The sequence below is a fragment of the Solanum lycopersicum genome, chromosome 6, assembly GCF_036512215.1.
Source record: "Solanum lycopersicum chromosome 6, SLM_r2.1".
NCBI classification, from domain to species: Eukaryota; Viridiplantae; Streptophyta; class Magnoliopsida; order Solanales; family Solanaceae; genus Solanum; species Solanum lycopersicum.
The window spans coordinates 26,666,770-26,679,726 of record NC_090805.1 but is presented as its reverse complement, the minus strand read 5'-3'; the positions used below and the strand labels follow the sequence as shown (position 1 = coordinate 26,679,726).

At 27.9% G+C, this 12,957-nt stretch overlaps 1 protein-coding gene across 1 annotated transcript; it reads left to right on the top strand.

The window, feature by feature from the left end:
* The first annotated feature begins 9,365 nt into the window (after positions 1-9,365).
* Positions 9,366-10,501, top strand: LOC101245172 (uncharacterized). The gene is made up of 2 exons (XM_004240752.5): positions 9,366-9,532; positions 9,605-10,501. The coding sequence occupies exons 1-2, from the start codon at positions 9,476-9,478 to the stop codon at positions 10,196-10,198; spliced, it is 651 nt and encodes a 216-aa protein (XP_004240800.1). The 5' UTR covers positions 9,366-9,475; the 3' UTR covers positions 10,199-10,501.
* The last annotated feature ends 2,456 nt before the right edge of the window (positions 10,502-12,957 follow it).

Below are 12,957 nucleotides of genomic sequence, written 5' to 3'. Positions count from 1 at the left end.
TTTGTCTTTCTTTGTTTCTCGCTTTTTACAAACACAGATTATACAATTGATTCTTTTGTATATGTATACTGAAACATATTATACAATTGTTTTTTTTGGTATATGTATAGAGAAATATACATATTAATAGTCATAGCAAACATAAAGTTTGTTATGGAGCGCAATTGTGCATACTATAGCTATAACATACACATATGGTTTTTATATTTATTATATGTGAAAGATCGATAATCCTCAATGGAGCCCAATTTAATCTTCAATTCAAGCTGTTTTAAAACTTTTTTATTTGCATTGATGTAATGTATGTTTTTATATTGAAGTATGAATTATTATTTATTTTATATTTTTAGGATTTATTTATCCATTTGTAACTTCTTTTTTAAAATTTTCTTGAGTTGAAATTCAAATTGTGATTATAAAACTTAAAATAACAATATATTAAAGTTATAGAGATTAAACGGGTGAAGACCCAATATGTTTAAAGCCCATTTAAGTCCAATTCATGTAATTTGAGCTCAAAGTAAATTTGAGCGGTTTAAGGTCCAACACAATTTTCATTTCAACCCATTTTAATATCTTCAATTTCAACTCACCTCACCCATTTGACACCTCTAGTTGGGTGGTGTGTAGATCTATCCCTCTAACATCACTATACATCTCAGAGGTGTCAAATGGACAAGTTGAGTTGAAATTCTAGATACTTAATGGGTTGAAATTCACGACTCATTCAAGTTTACTTGGGGTTCAAATGATGGGGTCAAAAATGCTTAAAATGGGTCAGGTATTGACCCGCTTAATTTCAAAAATTTTAATATATTGTTATTTATTTTTAAAACCTCAATTTGCATTTCAATCAAGAAAATAAAAAAAAAAGTTATAAATAAATAGATACATCCTAAAGATATAAAATAGTATATTTCATACCTTCAATATAGGAACATACATTACAATTTACATAAATAAAAATAAAGAGTCTTAAAACGGGTTGAAGGATGTTAAATTGCGTTTAATTGAAGATTATCTTAAATGGAAAAAATTACTTAGACGTATATCTATATATTAATAAATAATTACTGATTTTAGTGATAATTTTTATTTATTTACCATTTATTACAATACATAGCAATAGGGGTTAAATGACTGGGTTGGCTCGAGTTTTTCAAATAACAAACCAAATCATTTGTCTAAAATTTTTGAATTTATAAACAAACCAAACTAATAAAATTCAGATTTTTTGGGTTTTTCAACCTCGGATTGGTTCGGGTTTTTCAAATACCAAATCAAATTATTGTATCGAATTTTTAAATTTATAAATCAAACCATACTAATAAACATCGATTTTTTTCAATTTTTTGGATTTTTTGGTAAAATTTGTATACAAACATATAATTAATTTGTGCTCCAATTTTTTTTGTCCAACCAAAATACAATTATCTAATAATGTTATGAAACTATATTAATTTAGATAAAAAATAAAATAGGTAAAAGAGAAAAGACTTCTTATTCATCTTGAATTATATTCATGATTTATAGATCTTAACATAACTTGGTCTTCAAGTAGGATTACTAACCATATCCTAAAAGGACTCCACATAATTAGACATTCATTAAAATAAAATTTATTTATAACACTCCCCCTTGAATGTCGGTGGATTATGTGCCTCATTAAAACCTTACTAGATAAAACCCAGTAGAAAGAAATCTAGTGAAGGAAAAAGAGTACACTGTACACATATCTAATAATACGTATTATGGGTCCCTCATTAAAAACCTTACAGAAAAAAAAATCCAATGGGACAAAACCTTGTGAGGAAAAAAGAGTACATCACGTATTAACTCTCCATTATGATAACATCAATTCGGAGACTTGTATCTTTGTTTTCTAAGGTTTTGCACCGTCTTCTTAAAAGTTGTAGTTGGTAGAGACTTGGTGAATAGATCAAGTATATTATTACTTGGAAAAACTTGTTGCATGTTGATATCACCATTCTTGGGAGCTCACGAATGTACAAAAACTTTGACGAAATACGTTTCCTTCTATCTCCTTTTATGAAGATAAAATATTTCTGCAAGTCCTTACTTCAACTTCGTTAAGTAAATAATCTATTGTCTTTTGAAAACTATTCAAGAGTTTCAATTCAATTCATCGACATGTATAACAATATAAAAGATTATCGATTATTTGAATCTATATATGAGGATTAGATGTATGACATCTTGTAGTGTCTGGATTGCAAGTCAAATAAGCTTTACACTTACCAAGATGCATCATTCCACTTTTCACTTGATAATTATTTCTACACCAACATGCTTTAATAGATGTAAAATTCATATTCTCATCACATTTTACAATATTGCGCACTATTGAATTAAAGATATCGTCAACGATATATCATTTTGTATCGCTCAATACGACATAACTTATTGAGATCTCATCATTTCATTATTTTTAGGTAGCTACCCTTCTAATGAGATTTCAAAAAGTGTTATGTCGTAAACTCTCCAAGAGCACATTGTCTCCTTATTATGATCTCCTCCCTATTTTTCAAGGATTATTTTATTTAGAATTGATTAGTCTATCAAGTTACATGCATGTCATAGACTCTATCCTTAAGGGACATTTAATAGGAGTATTTACAACTCTTGTGTTGCTTCTATTCTCCCCCCCCCCCCCCCCCTTATGTTAGACAAACTTCAATCTTTTGGAGAATCTATCTTTGTGCATCATTGTATATTCATCGATTATACACTATACATCAAAATAATCAAACGAAAAATATCTGATCCATGACCATATATCAATTGAAATAAAATTTGATCATAATTTATTGGTCTGATGCGTACAACTACATTATATTTCAGATTGTGAAACTTTGTTCTCATAAGCAATGATTGACTATTTATTTGAGAAATTTAATGTCACATCAACTTGAATATTTATCAAATTATCAAGATGTATTATTTTGATTTCATATTTTGAAAGTTGTGCTATTAACTTAATTATCTTGCACAAATAATTATGCTAATGTCTAACGACAAGTTGACAACAAACACACATGTGATTATCTTATACATGCATCGCTTTATCGTATCACATGATAGGTGAACAGACCCATATTCACCTTTAATACTTTTCATAATTTAGGGATTTAGTCTCAACTTTAGTTGATCCAATCAACTTATCACGAAAACAAGCAACAAAAATAATTATTGAAGAATCTTCTAATTCTTCAATGTATGTCCATTACTCAGTATGCACATCTTTGGGATGACCAAATTATTCATGTCAACTAATACAATTATTAGTACTCGTAAACTCCAAGTTAACTATGTCATGTGCCTTTTTTTTTATATAGTAAATTTTCAATTTATTACTATTATATGAGAAAGGCACATGACATAGTAAACTTGGAGTTTACGAGTACTAATAATTGTATTAGTTGACATGAATAATTTGGTCATATTATTTGATTAGTTGATTAAAGAATCGTGCTAATAATGTGTTATGAAACTATATAAATTTAGAAGAAGAATAAAGTAGGGAAAAGAGAAAAGATTTCTTATTCATCTTTGAAGTATATTCATGATTCATAGATCTTATTTACAATGAAGGAAAACCTCTTTATTTATAGGGGAAACCTAACTTGGTCTCCAAGTAGGATTACTAACCATATCCTAAAAGGACTCCACATAATTAGACATTCACTATAATACAATTTGTTTATAACAAATAAGTATTAGTTACATTACTAAATATTCAAGGAAAATTAAAATTAGATTATGTATTTTAATTTTCTTAATCAATATAAATCTAAAGAACAAATATTCGATATTATTGTCATCCTAGTGTTGAATTGATTTTCTTTTTGCATTAGTATTAATTTGATTTTGATTTAAGTTTATTATAATTATCAATATATATGAACTATAACATTTATTCGAACATTCTGAATTCTAAGTTTTAAACTTGAAATAATATACTAAAAGATAAAAATTATGAAATAGTAAAAGAAATATTTTAAAATGATACCAAAGTAAATATTTTTATATAAAAAATAAAATTTTAAAATTACATATATAACGTCGGGTTGGTTTGGTCGCCGATTGATTTTTTTAGTTGAAACCAAATCAACCTAAATATAGTCGGATTTTTTTTTCCAATACTAAATCAAGTCAAACCAAATCAATAGTCGGTTTTTTTTATTTGACTCGATTTACGATTTGATTCAATTTTCAGTTCGATTTTGTATACTCCTACATAGCAATAATATAATAAATCTGCAATATATATTAAATGTGGATTATGTATGTAATATATATGTATTATAACTGTTTTAAGATACATTATGTTTGTTTGATAAAAAATTGGCACATTCTATATTGAGTAATCAAATGTGTGATAAATATATTATGCATCAATAAAACTTGTCCAATATGTGTTCTATAAATTGTTCTCTGTAATATGTATTAAAAATTATCAAGTAAAAAAATTATAAATGGTATATTTTTCTTAATATAGTATCTTTATGCAAGTTTTTCCTCTTAAAATGAGTTAAGACTTGAATGAAATAGTATAAGAAATATTTTAAAATGATTCTAAAGTAAATATTTTTATGAATAAAATAAAATTTTAAAATTACATATATAACGTTGGGTTGGTTTGGTCTCCGATTGTTTTTTTTGGTTGAAACCAAATCAACCTAAATACAGTCGGATTTTTTTCCCAATACTAAACCAAGTCAAACCAATCAATAGTCATTTTTTTATTTGACTCGATTTACGATTTGATTCGGTTTTGAGTTCGATTTTGTACACCCCTACATAGCAATACTATAATAAATCTGCAATATATATTAAAAGTGGATTATGTATGTAATATATATGTATTATAATTTTTTAAAGATACATTATGTTTGTTTGATAAGAAATTGACACATTCTATACTGAGTTATCAAATGTGTGATAAATATATTATCTATCAATAAAGCTTGTATTATATGTGTGCTATAAATTGTTCTCTGTAATATGTAATAAAAATTATCAAGTAAAAAAAATTATTGTTATAAATGGTATATTTTTCTTAATATAGTATCTTTATGCAAGTTTTCCCTCTTAAAATGAGTTAAGACTTGAATGAAATAGTATAAGAAATATTTTAAAATGATTCCAAAGTAAATATTTTTATGTATAAAATAAAATTTTAAAATTACATATATAAAATCGGGTTGGTTTGGTCTCCGATTGGTTTTTTTAGTTGAAACCAAATCAACCTAAATATAGTTGGATTTTTTTTCCCAATACAACACCATGTCAAACCAAATCAGTAGTCGGGTTTTTTTTTATTTTACTGGATTTACCGTTTGACTCGATTTTCCGTTCGATTTTGTACACCCCTACATAGCAATACTATAATAAATCGGCAATATATATTAAAAGCAGATTATGTATATAATATATATGTATTATAACTGTTTTAAAATACATTACGTTTGTTTGATAAAAAATTGACACATTCTATACTGAGTTATCAAATGAGTAATAAATATATAAACATCAATAAAACTTGTTTTATATGTGTTCTATAAATTGTTTTCTGCAATATGTATTAAAAATTATCAAGTAAAAAAAAATTATTATTATAAATGGTATATTTTTCTTAATATAGTATCTTTATGCAAGTTTTCCATCTTAAAATGAGTTAAGACTTGAATGGATTGAGATTGAACCAAATACAAATTATATTTAGTCCAACCCTTAAAATTTTAGATGAATTCAATGAGTTTCCGTTGGGCTCATTTTTTTACATCCTTAATACATCTTGGGCATCCATTTGTGATCAATTATGTTTGGAGCGTCAATTCTAAGTAATAATAAAGTCGTTATGCTGAGTGTAATGAGAATAATTACGTAAGATGTGAATTGCTATTGTTAAAATAATAGGAAATATAATGATAGAAGAAAAGAAAATGACTTTGAATTGTGAAGAATCACTTTCCTTAAAAGAAGTATTGCTTCTATACATATTGGGGGAAAACAAACAATTCACTTTAGAATACAATAAAATCCTTATATATACTTACAAAATTTTCTTTCCTATTTCTAAAGAGTCCTTATATTTATAAATAAAACGTAAGATGTAATTTTTTATAATAGTTATATGTTGGCTCATGAATAAACGTGTTTGTACAATTTAAGACCTCTGTATATTAAAAGATGATTTTTCATAATAATCTTGTTCTTTCATGAATATATATGCCTATTCAATTTAAGATCTCTATATACAACTAGTAGGATATGAATTTCTTAGGACCCATTTGACCATAAATTTTCGATGTAAATATGAAAAAAAAATAAAAAAAATAAAAAAAATTTGTCCATATAATTTGGTAAATATTTTTTGGCAAATAATCTAAATACTTAAATACTAAAACAAGCAAACTAGTATTTGAGTCAAATATCATTATCTGAGAGTTTCTAAAAATTTAAAGGGAAAAGGGTCTGATATACCCTCAATTTTATCATTTGGAGCTGATATACCGTTCATTGTGAAAATGACTCATATATTGTCCTTACCGTTATACAAACAGCTCACATACAGTCCTGTCGTTACAAAATGAGTTCACATATACCATTCATTTAACGGAAGTTAAAAAATTAGTTCTAAATTTATTTTTTTTACTTTTAATTGTTTTAAAAAATTATTTAGGGTATAAATGATTCTTCTATCAAAGTTTATGATATATTTAAGTTTTTTCCATACATAAATTATTTTTTAATTTTTTTAATTATAATTATATGAGTTTCTTATTCTATTTTTTTTCTTTCAATTCTTAGTTTAAAGAAAAAAAATTTAAACTACTTTTTGTTTATATTGTAATTGGTTTTTGTATTTGACAAAAAAAGTTTTATCATCTATAATAAGTTTTACAAGAATATTAGTGAAACATAAATATATTTGATTATCAAAATAATAATTTTAAATTAGTCATTGAAACCAAAAAAAAGATCAAAAAAAATATGTTTGACGAGGATTAAATTTACTCATATGAGATTATATTTTTTAGAAAAAAATAATAAAAGTTATATTAAAATTATTTTTTTTTGCCATTTCTGTTAGAGAAAAAGGTATATGTGAGTCATTTCTTTATAAATTGGGGTATATATGAGTCATTTTAATAACAAGGAATATATCAACTCTGAATGACAAAGTTGAGGAATACATCGGACCCTTTTCCCAAATTTGAATTCTACACCCAGACTTTTCTCTTTTAAAAAAACACTCTCCATAATAGTTATTTGTTGTATTACATAATTTTTTACGTGAACACCAAAGTAGTGATAGAATATTCAGTGAAATATGAAAGTGATGATATGGTTGTTGATGAAAATGATGAACATTCAGCTCAAGGTAACAAAGTTATTAGTTTCGTCTACTTCATGATGTTTGGAATGATGTTTGTTGCACTCCTTCAAACTACCACATTGCTTTAATGTCATGGACCTACTCGTTATTATTTGATGCAATGAAGAAGCATGACTTATTGCGGAAATCATGAATCTTGTTACGTCGATGTTTCTATCTTGTTATGTAATATAAATCTATGGTTAGTTTTGATTGTTTCTAAAACTTATGAGTAAACATCATATTTTTTTTAAAAAAAAATGAAATATATTCACCTCAATAATACTCCCTCTGTCCCTTTATATTATTATCTTTTTGCTTTACACTTGCATTAAGAAATTATGTAACTTTATTCTTCTTCTCTTATTAAATATTTTTGGAATTCAAATTTTCAATCAATGAATATGAATTAATTTAATTAATAAATATGAATCAATACTTATTTTTTCTAAGTTGATCAAATGTATATTTTCAAGGTTAACCTCTTACAAGGTTAAAAAGGAAATAATATAATAATATATACATTAATTTCATAAAATGACAAGAGTTACATATCAACTATTTATAGAAATAAATAACCTATTAAAAAAGATGGAGGGAGTAACTAAAAGTAAAAATCTTTTTGGTTCGAATAATATTCTTTTTAATGTTATTTTATATTTTATACATTTTAATTCTTTTAATTTTAAACTCCTACCTTTTAATTAAAAATAAAAAAAGATCAATTTATTTTTTACAATCTTTTTAATTTTTGACCAAATTCTGATAATTTTTTTTTTGATAATTTAGCTTCTTTTTTTTTTTAATCAAAAATATTGATCAGAACACTAACTTAAAAAAGTCACATAACCTTTTTAATGCTGGTGCAATTGATGGAGTTTCATCTTCCAACCCATGTTCATTGTCTCTTTAAAGGCTGCAATACTATTTCCACAAAAAATAAAATTGCGACCCATAAATTGTCCATTCACGTTTTTCTCTTGAAACTTGTCAACGTTATGAAATTTGTACGTGGATAATTGCTAGGTAGCCACAATGCCATGTTACAGCTGGCCTGCAACATTACGTAACAAAATGGCTTTGTGTTACTGCAGCAGAGGCACACCACAACACATCACCACATTGGCACATGCCTAAACTCTATTTCATTTCATCATAATATCATAAATGTAAGATATTTTAGGAAATAAAACATTAAAAATTATTTTTAGATATCTAATTGTTCAGACGATAGTGATAACATTTATTGATACTTAGAATAGATTTTTTTAAAAATTAAAACGAAAAAAAGGAGATAAAAACAGGTAATAGAAAGGGCATAATAAATAGTTAAACTTAATCAGATCTAGTATGCATTGTGTATGAACGATAATTTAAATTAAGGATTTAGAAAAGCCAAATTAGTTTACTGTCTGTCACAAGAAGTTAAAATATTATATAAATTACGTAAATCCTTAATTTATTGAAAGATTATGTACCGTACACCAAAAGACCAAAAGGGACAGTCAGTTGGATAATTAATTAATTCAAGTTGTACTAAACTCGAATCTGGATTAATACAACGATTGTTTGTTGGATCACTGATAGGACTAATAAACATGGTTCCTATCAGTTTTGTCTACAAATAATACTAATTGATATTTCCAAGTTGGTTCAAATACTCCTAATTGAAGGATTAAAATTTTCATTTGTCTCTCTGATTCACAACACCACAACGAAGAGCCAAATAATTTGACAACTAGAAAAAAAAAATTCGCACCCTGATAAAAAAATTAAACTAAATTAGTCGTCCACTTAATTAGTACACGATTCGAGTGAAAATTACTTCATCACGATTTTAAAATTTCATTGATTGACTTTTTGAATTTTTTTCACGTACTTCCCTTTCATATTAATTTTCAATATTATTAAAAAGTATTTTTTTCTAATATGTATAGAAGGGGAGAAAAAAAAGTGACAAAGTAATAGGTCATAACTACCGCCCTTCCAATGCTATATATTGCCCAATAACCTTCAAAGTCTTCAAACTTCAAGAGTCGATCCAATTTCAAAGAAAGAAAAAAAAAATAGAAAATGGCATGCTGGTCACCTGAAAGTGCAACCAAAGCCTATCTCAAAGCAATAAAAATGGTTAGTTATGATTTCACAATTTGTTCTCAACAATTGAATCAACCAAATTCCAATATTTTTTTTTTACTTCAGGGAAAGAGTGCTAAAGAGCCAGATGTATCAGAATTCATCTCAGCACTTGTTGCTGGAAACAATGCACAACTGATGGTCGTGGCGTGTGCTGGTGCAGCCGATTCCACCACACTAGCCCTTGTGGCTGCAGCTCAGCAAACTGGTGGTAGAGTCGTTTGCATTCTCCGTGAATTCGATAAATTAAATCCATCAATTGAATTTCTACAACATAACGCTATGCACGTTGAATTTGTAATTGGAGATGCCAAAACTCTACTAGTTAACGATTACAGAAGAGCAGATTGTGTAGCAATTGATTGCAACATTAACAACTTTGAACCTATTTTTAAAACAGCACGAAGAATTGGGGGAAGTACTGCCATTGTTTTAGGGTACAACGCGTTGCAAATGGGATCGTGGAGATGTGCAAGCTTTAATGCGCATTTGTTACCCATAGGAGAGAGTGGTTTGTTGATGACTAGAATGACACGAAAAGGCAGTGATTTGGGCGTTTCGGAGAAAAAGAGTCGTTGGATCGTTAAAGTGGATCAATGTACAGGGGAAGAACATGTATTCAGGGTCAGATCTCCACATGGAAAATCACTTGAGGCATAGGTTTTGATTTAGTGCTATTTGATATATAGATTGTAGAGTATACACTATAATATTTTTCCAGTATCTGAAATAATAAGCAGACATTAGCAGGCTATGCATTTTGATCCAGAGATTTAATCGTGTTATAGTAGACTCACAAGTTAGCTGTTGAGGTTGAATATACCTTTACATGACATTTGAGCCAGATTTATACCTGTTTGGGCTCCTGGTCGATCAGATTTACTCATTCTCCATTTAAATGCTGTCAAGCCTAATCAATGACATTGGATTATGAAATGAAGCAAATATAATTTCATCTTTAAATCGGCTCCTCATGATATTAGCAGGATAATGAGCAAATGATTGGCTTCATTTCCATCATTTGGCAAGTTCTCATCCAGTTATCTACAGAATCGATACAATAACTAAGCCTCCAATCTCCAGGAAATTGGAGTTTGTCTACAAAAATTCTCGCTAGCTATTTGTGTTGCTCCTTATAAGTCTTTTGCTGACTATATATTTTTTTTTCCTTTTGAAATTTTTAGCCTTAATCAATAGTTAAACGAGCATTAATACATATGCTTATCTGCAACTCATCAACATGAATACAGCGTGTGCAAACATGTGTCTATCGCAGGATAACAATATTAATTAGGGCTAAACAAGTAGCTAGAACTAATTGTTAAAATTATTCACACTTTAAGTTGACCTATTCATGCAAGAGTGCAGACATGTTCATCATTAAGCTAACACTGCCAGTTCAACATCCTTTATATTCTTTAGTTGGCAAATTTGTGAATATCATGTACTCCTTCCGTTCCTCTTTCTTTTTCGCATTTTATCTCTCTAGTCAAACTATATAAATTTTGATCAATATTTTAAGATATATTTTTATCATTATCTTAATATGAAACAAGTGTGATTTATAATATCTTCATATTGCTTTTGAATATCCAAATATATTGAATTATTCTAGTTTTTTTTATCACTAGTCTAGCGGTCTTTTATTATTAATATAATAAAAAGAAAACCTCAACAGAGATAAGTAAAAGCAAGAGGGGCTAGATCTTACCTTACCAATTCTAATGAAGTACGATATCTAATATAATTGATTAGCTCTGAAAATTAATGAAACTAGCTTTTGTAAAGCGCTTTGTGACAAGTAAAAAACAACCGTGGGAGTAGCATTATGTATTTGAGAAAATTACATGGGATGACAAATTATACTAAGTAATTAATTAATAAGGGTATATTATAATTTATTTACACTCAATAATAATAGTTTTATTTTTTTTGTCATAACCCACCATCTATTTATATAAAATTTTACACAAAATCGATTTTATCTCTCCTATCCTCATTACATCTCTTTCTCCTAAAATTACTCTTCCACTCTTTTTTAAATTTCAAATTTCATAAGATTTCACGTTCTTCCTTCTGTCTTGCTCTCATTTTTCGCAAGTAACCCATGAATCTATTTTTATTTTTTTCCTTCATCAGCAATTGTATATTGTTGAGATCATGTAAATAAGATTAGTTAGTTAATTGTATTAGAAATAATTATTTACAGAAATTAGTTACAAGTTAGTTAGATAAAAGAATCTTAGTTAGTTATTTTTCTTTTATCACTTTATGTGTATATATAACTCAACACACAGATTGAATGGATAACAAGATTCATTCTCCTAAATATTCTCTAAAGCTTCTTTACTTCCACTAATGGAGATTCTCAACATGGTATCAGAGCATTAGGATTTTTCGCTGTAATCCTCTGCTAATTTTCTCATTTCTTCTTCTCAATTTTCCTCAAATTGAAGATCAGGTGTTCATCTTTAGTTACAGGGCTTCGTTGTCATGGCAGTTGAGGAAGAATCTGTTGTTGCTGCTGAGGTTAGAGTTTCTGCTTCAATCGATCACAATCATCCTCTGTATATTCATCCTTCTGATACTCAACGTTCCCTGCTTACTTCAATTCAGCTTCTAGGATCTGAAAATTACTCGTTATGGAGTAAATCCTTGAAGCTTGTATTACTTGGTAAAAATAAGCTAGGTTTTCTATTAGGAACTTGTACTAAGGGCATGTATCCTTCCTCTATGCATGATTAATGGGAGAGATGCAATGCTATTGTTTTAGGATGGATTATGAATACTGTCTCTTAAAGTTTAGTTAGCACTGTGATTTATGGATCTGATGCACACACTGTTTGAGAGGATCTTCGAGAAAGGTTTGATAAGGTTAATGCTTCTAGGGCATTCTATCTTCACAAAATTTGTTACTTTGGGATGAATTTGAAACACTTATACCACCTCCTTCCTGTTCATGTCCTGAATCCAAACAGTATGCAGAACATTTTCAATTTAAGAATTTATGTCAATTTCTGATGGGTCTAAATGAGTCTTATGCTCATGTAAGAGTCAAGTGTTAATGCAGATTCCTACACCAAATGTTAATCAAGCTTATGCTATGATCATTAATGTAGAAAGTCAAAGAGTGAATGGTGCTAGTAGTAGTTCATTTTCTACAGAAACTTCTTCAGATACTGCTCTTATGAGTAATAGAATTTCTGGTCATGGTAATGGATATCATAACAGTAGTGGTTCTAGTTCAGGTCCTGCTTACTATCCTAGCAATGGTTCTAATGGAAATATTGGTTATAGATTTAGAAATAATGGTGATGTACGACAAGGAGGAAGATCAAATCTCTATTGTGATTACTGTCATTACAGAGGACATACTAAAGATTCTTGCTACAAGCTTCATGGCTATCCTAAGAAGAAAG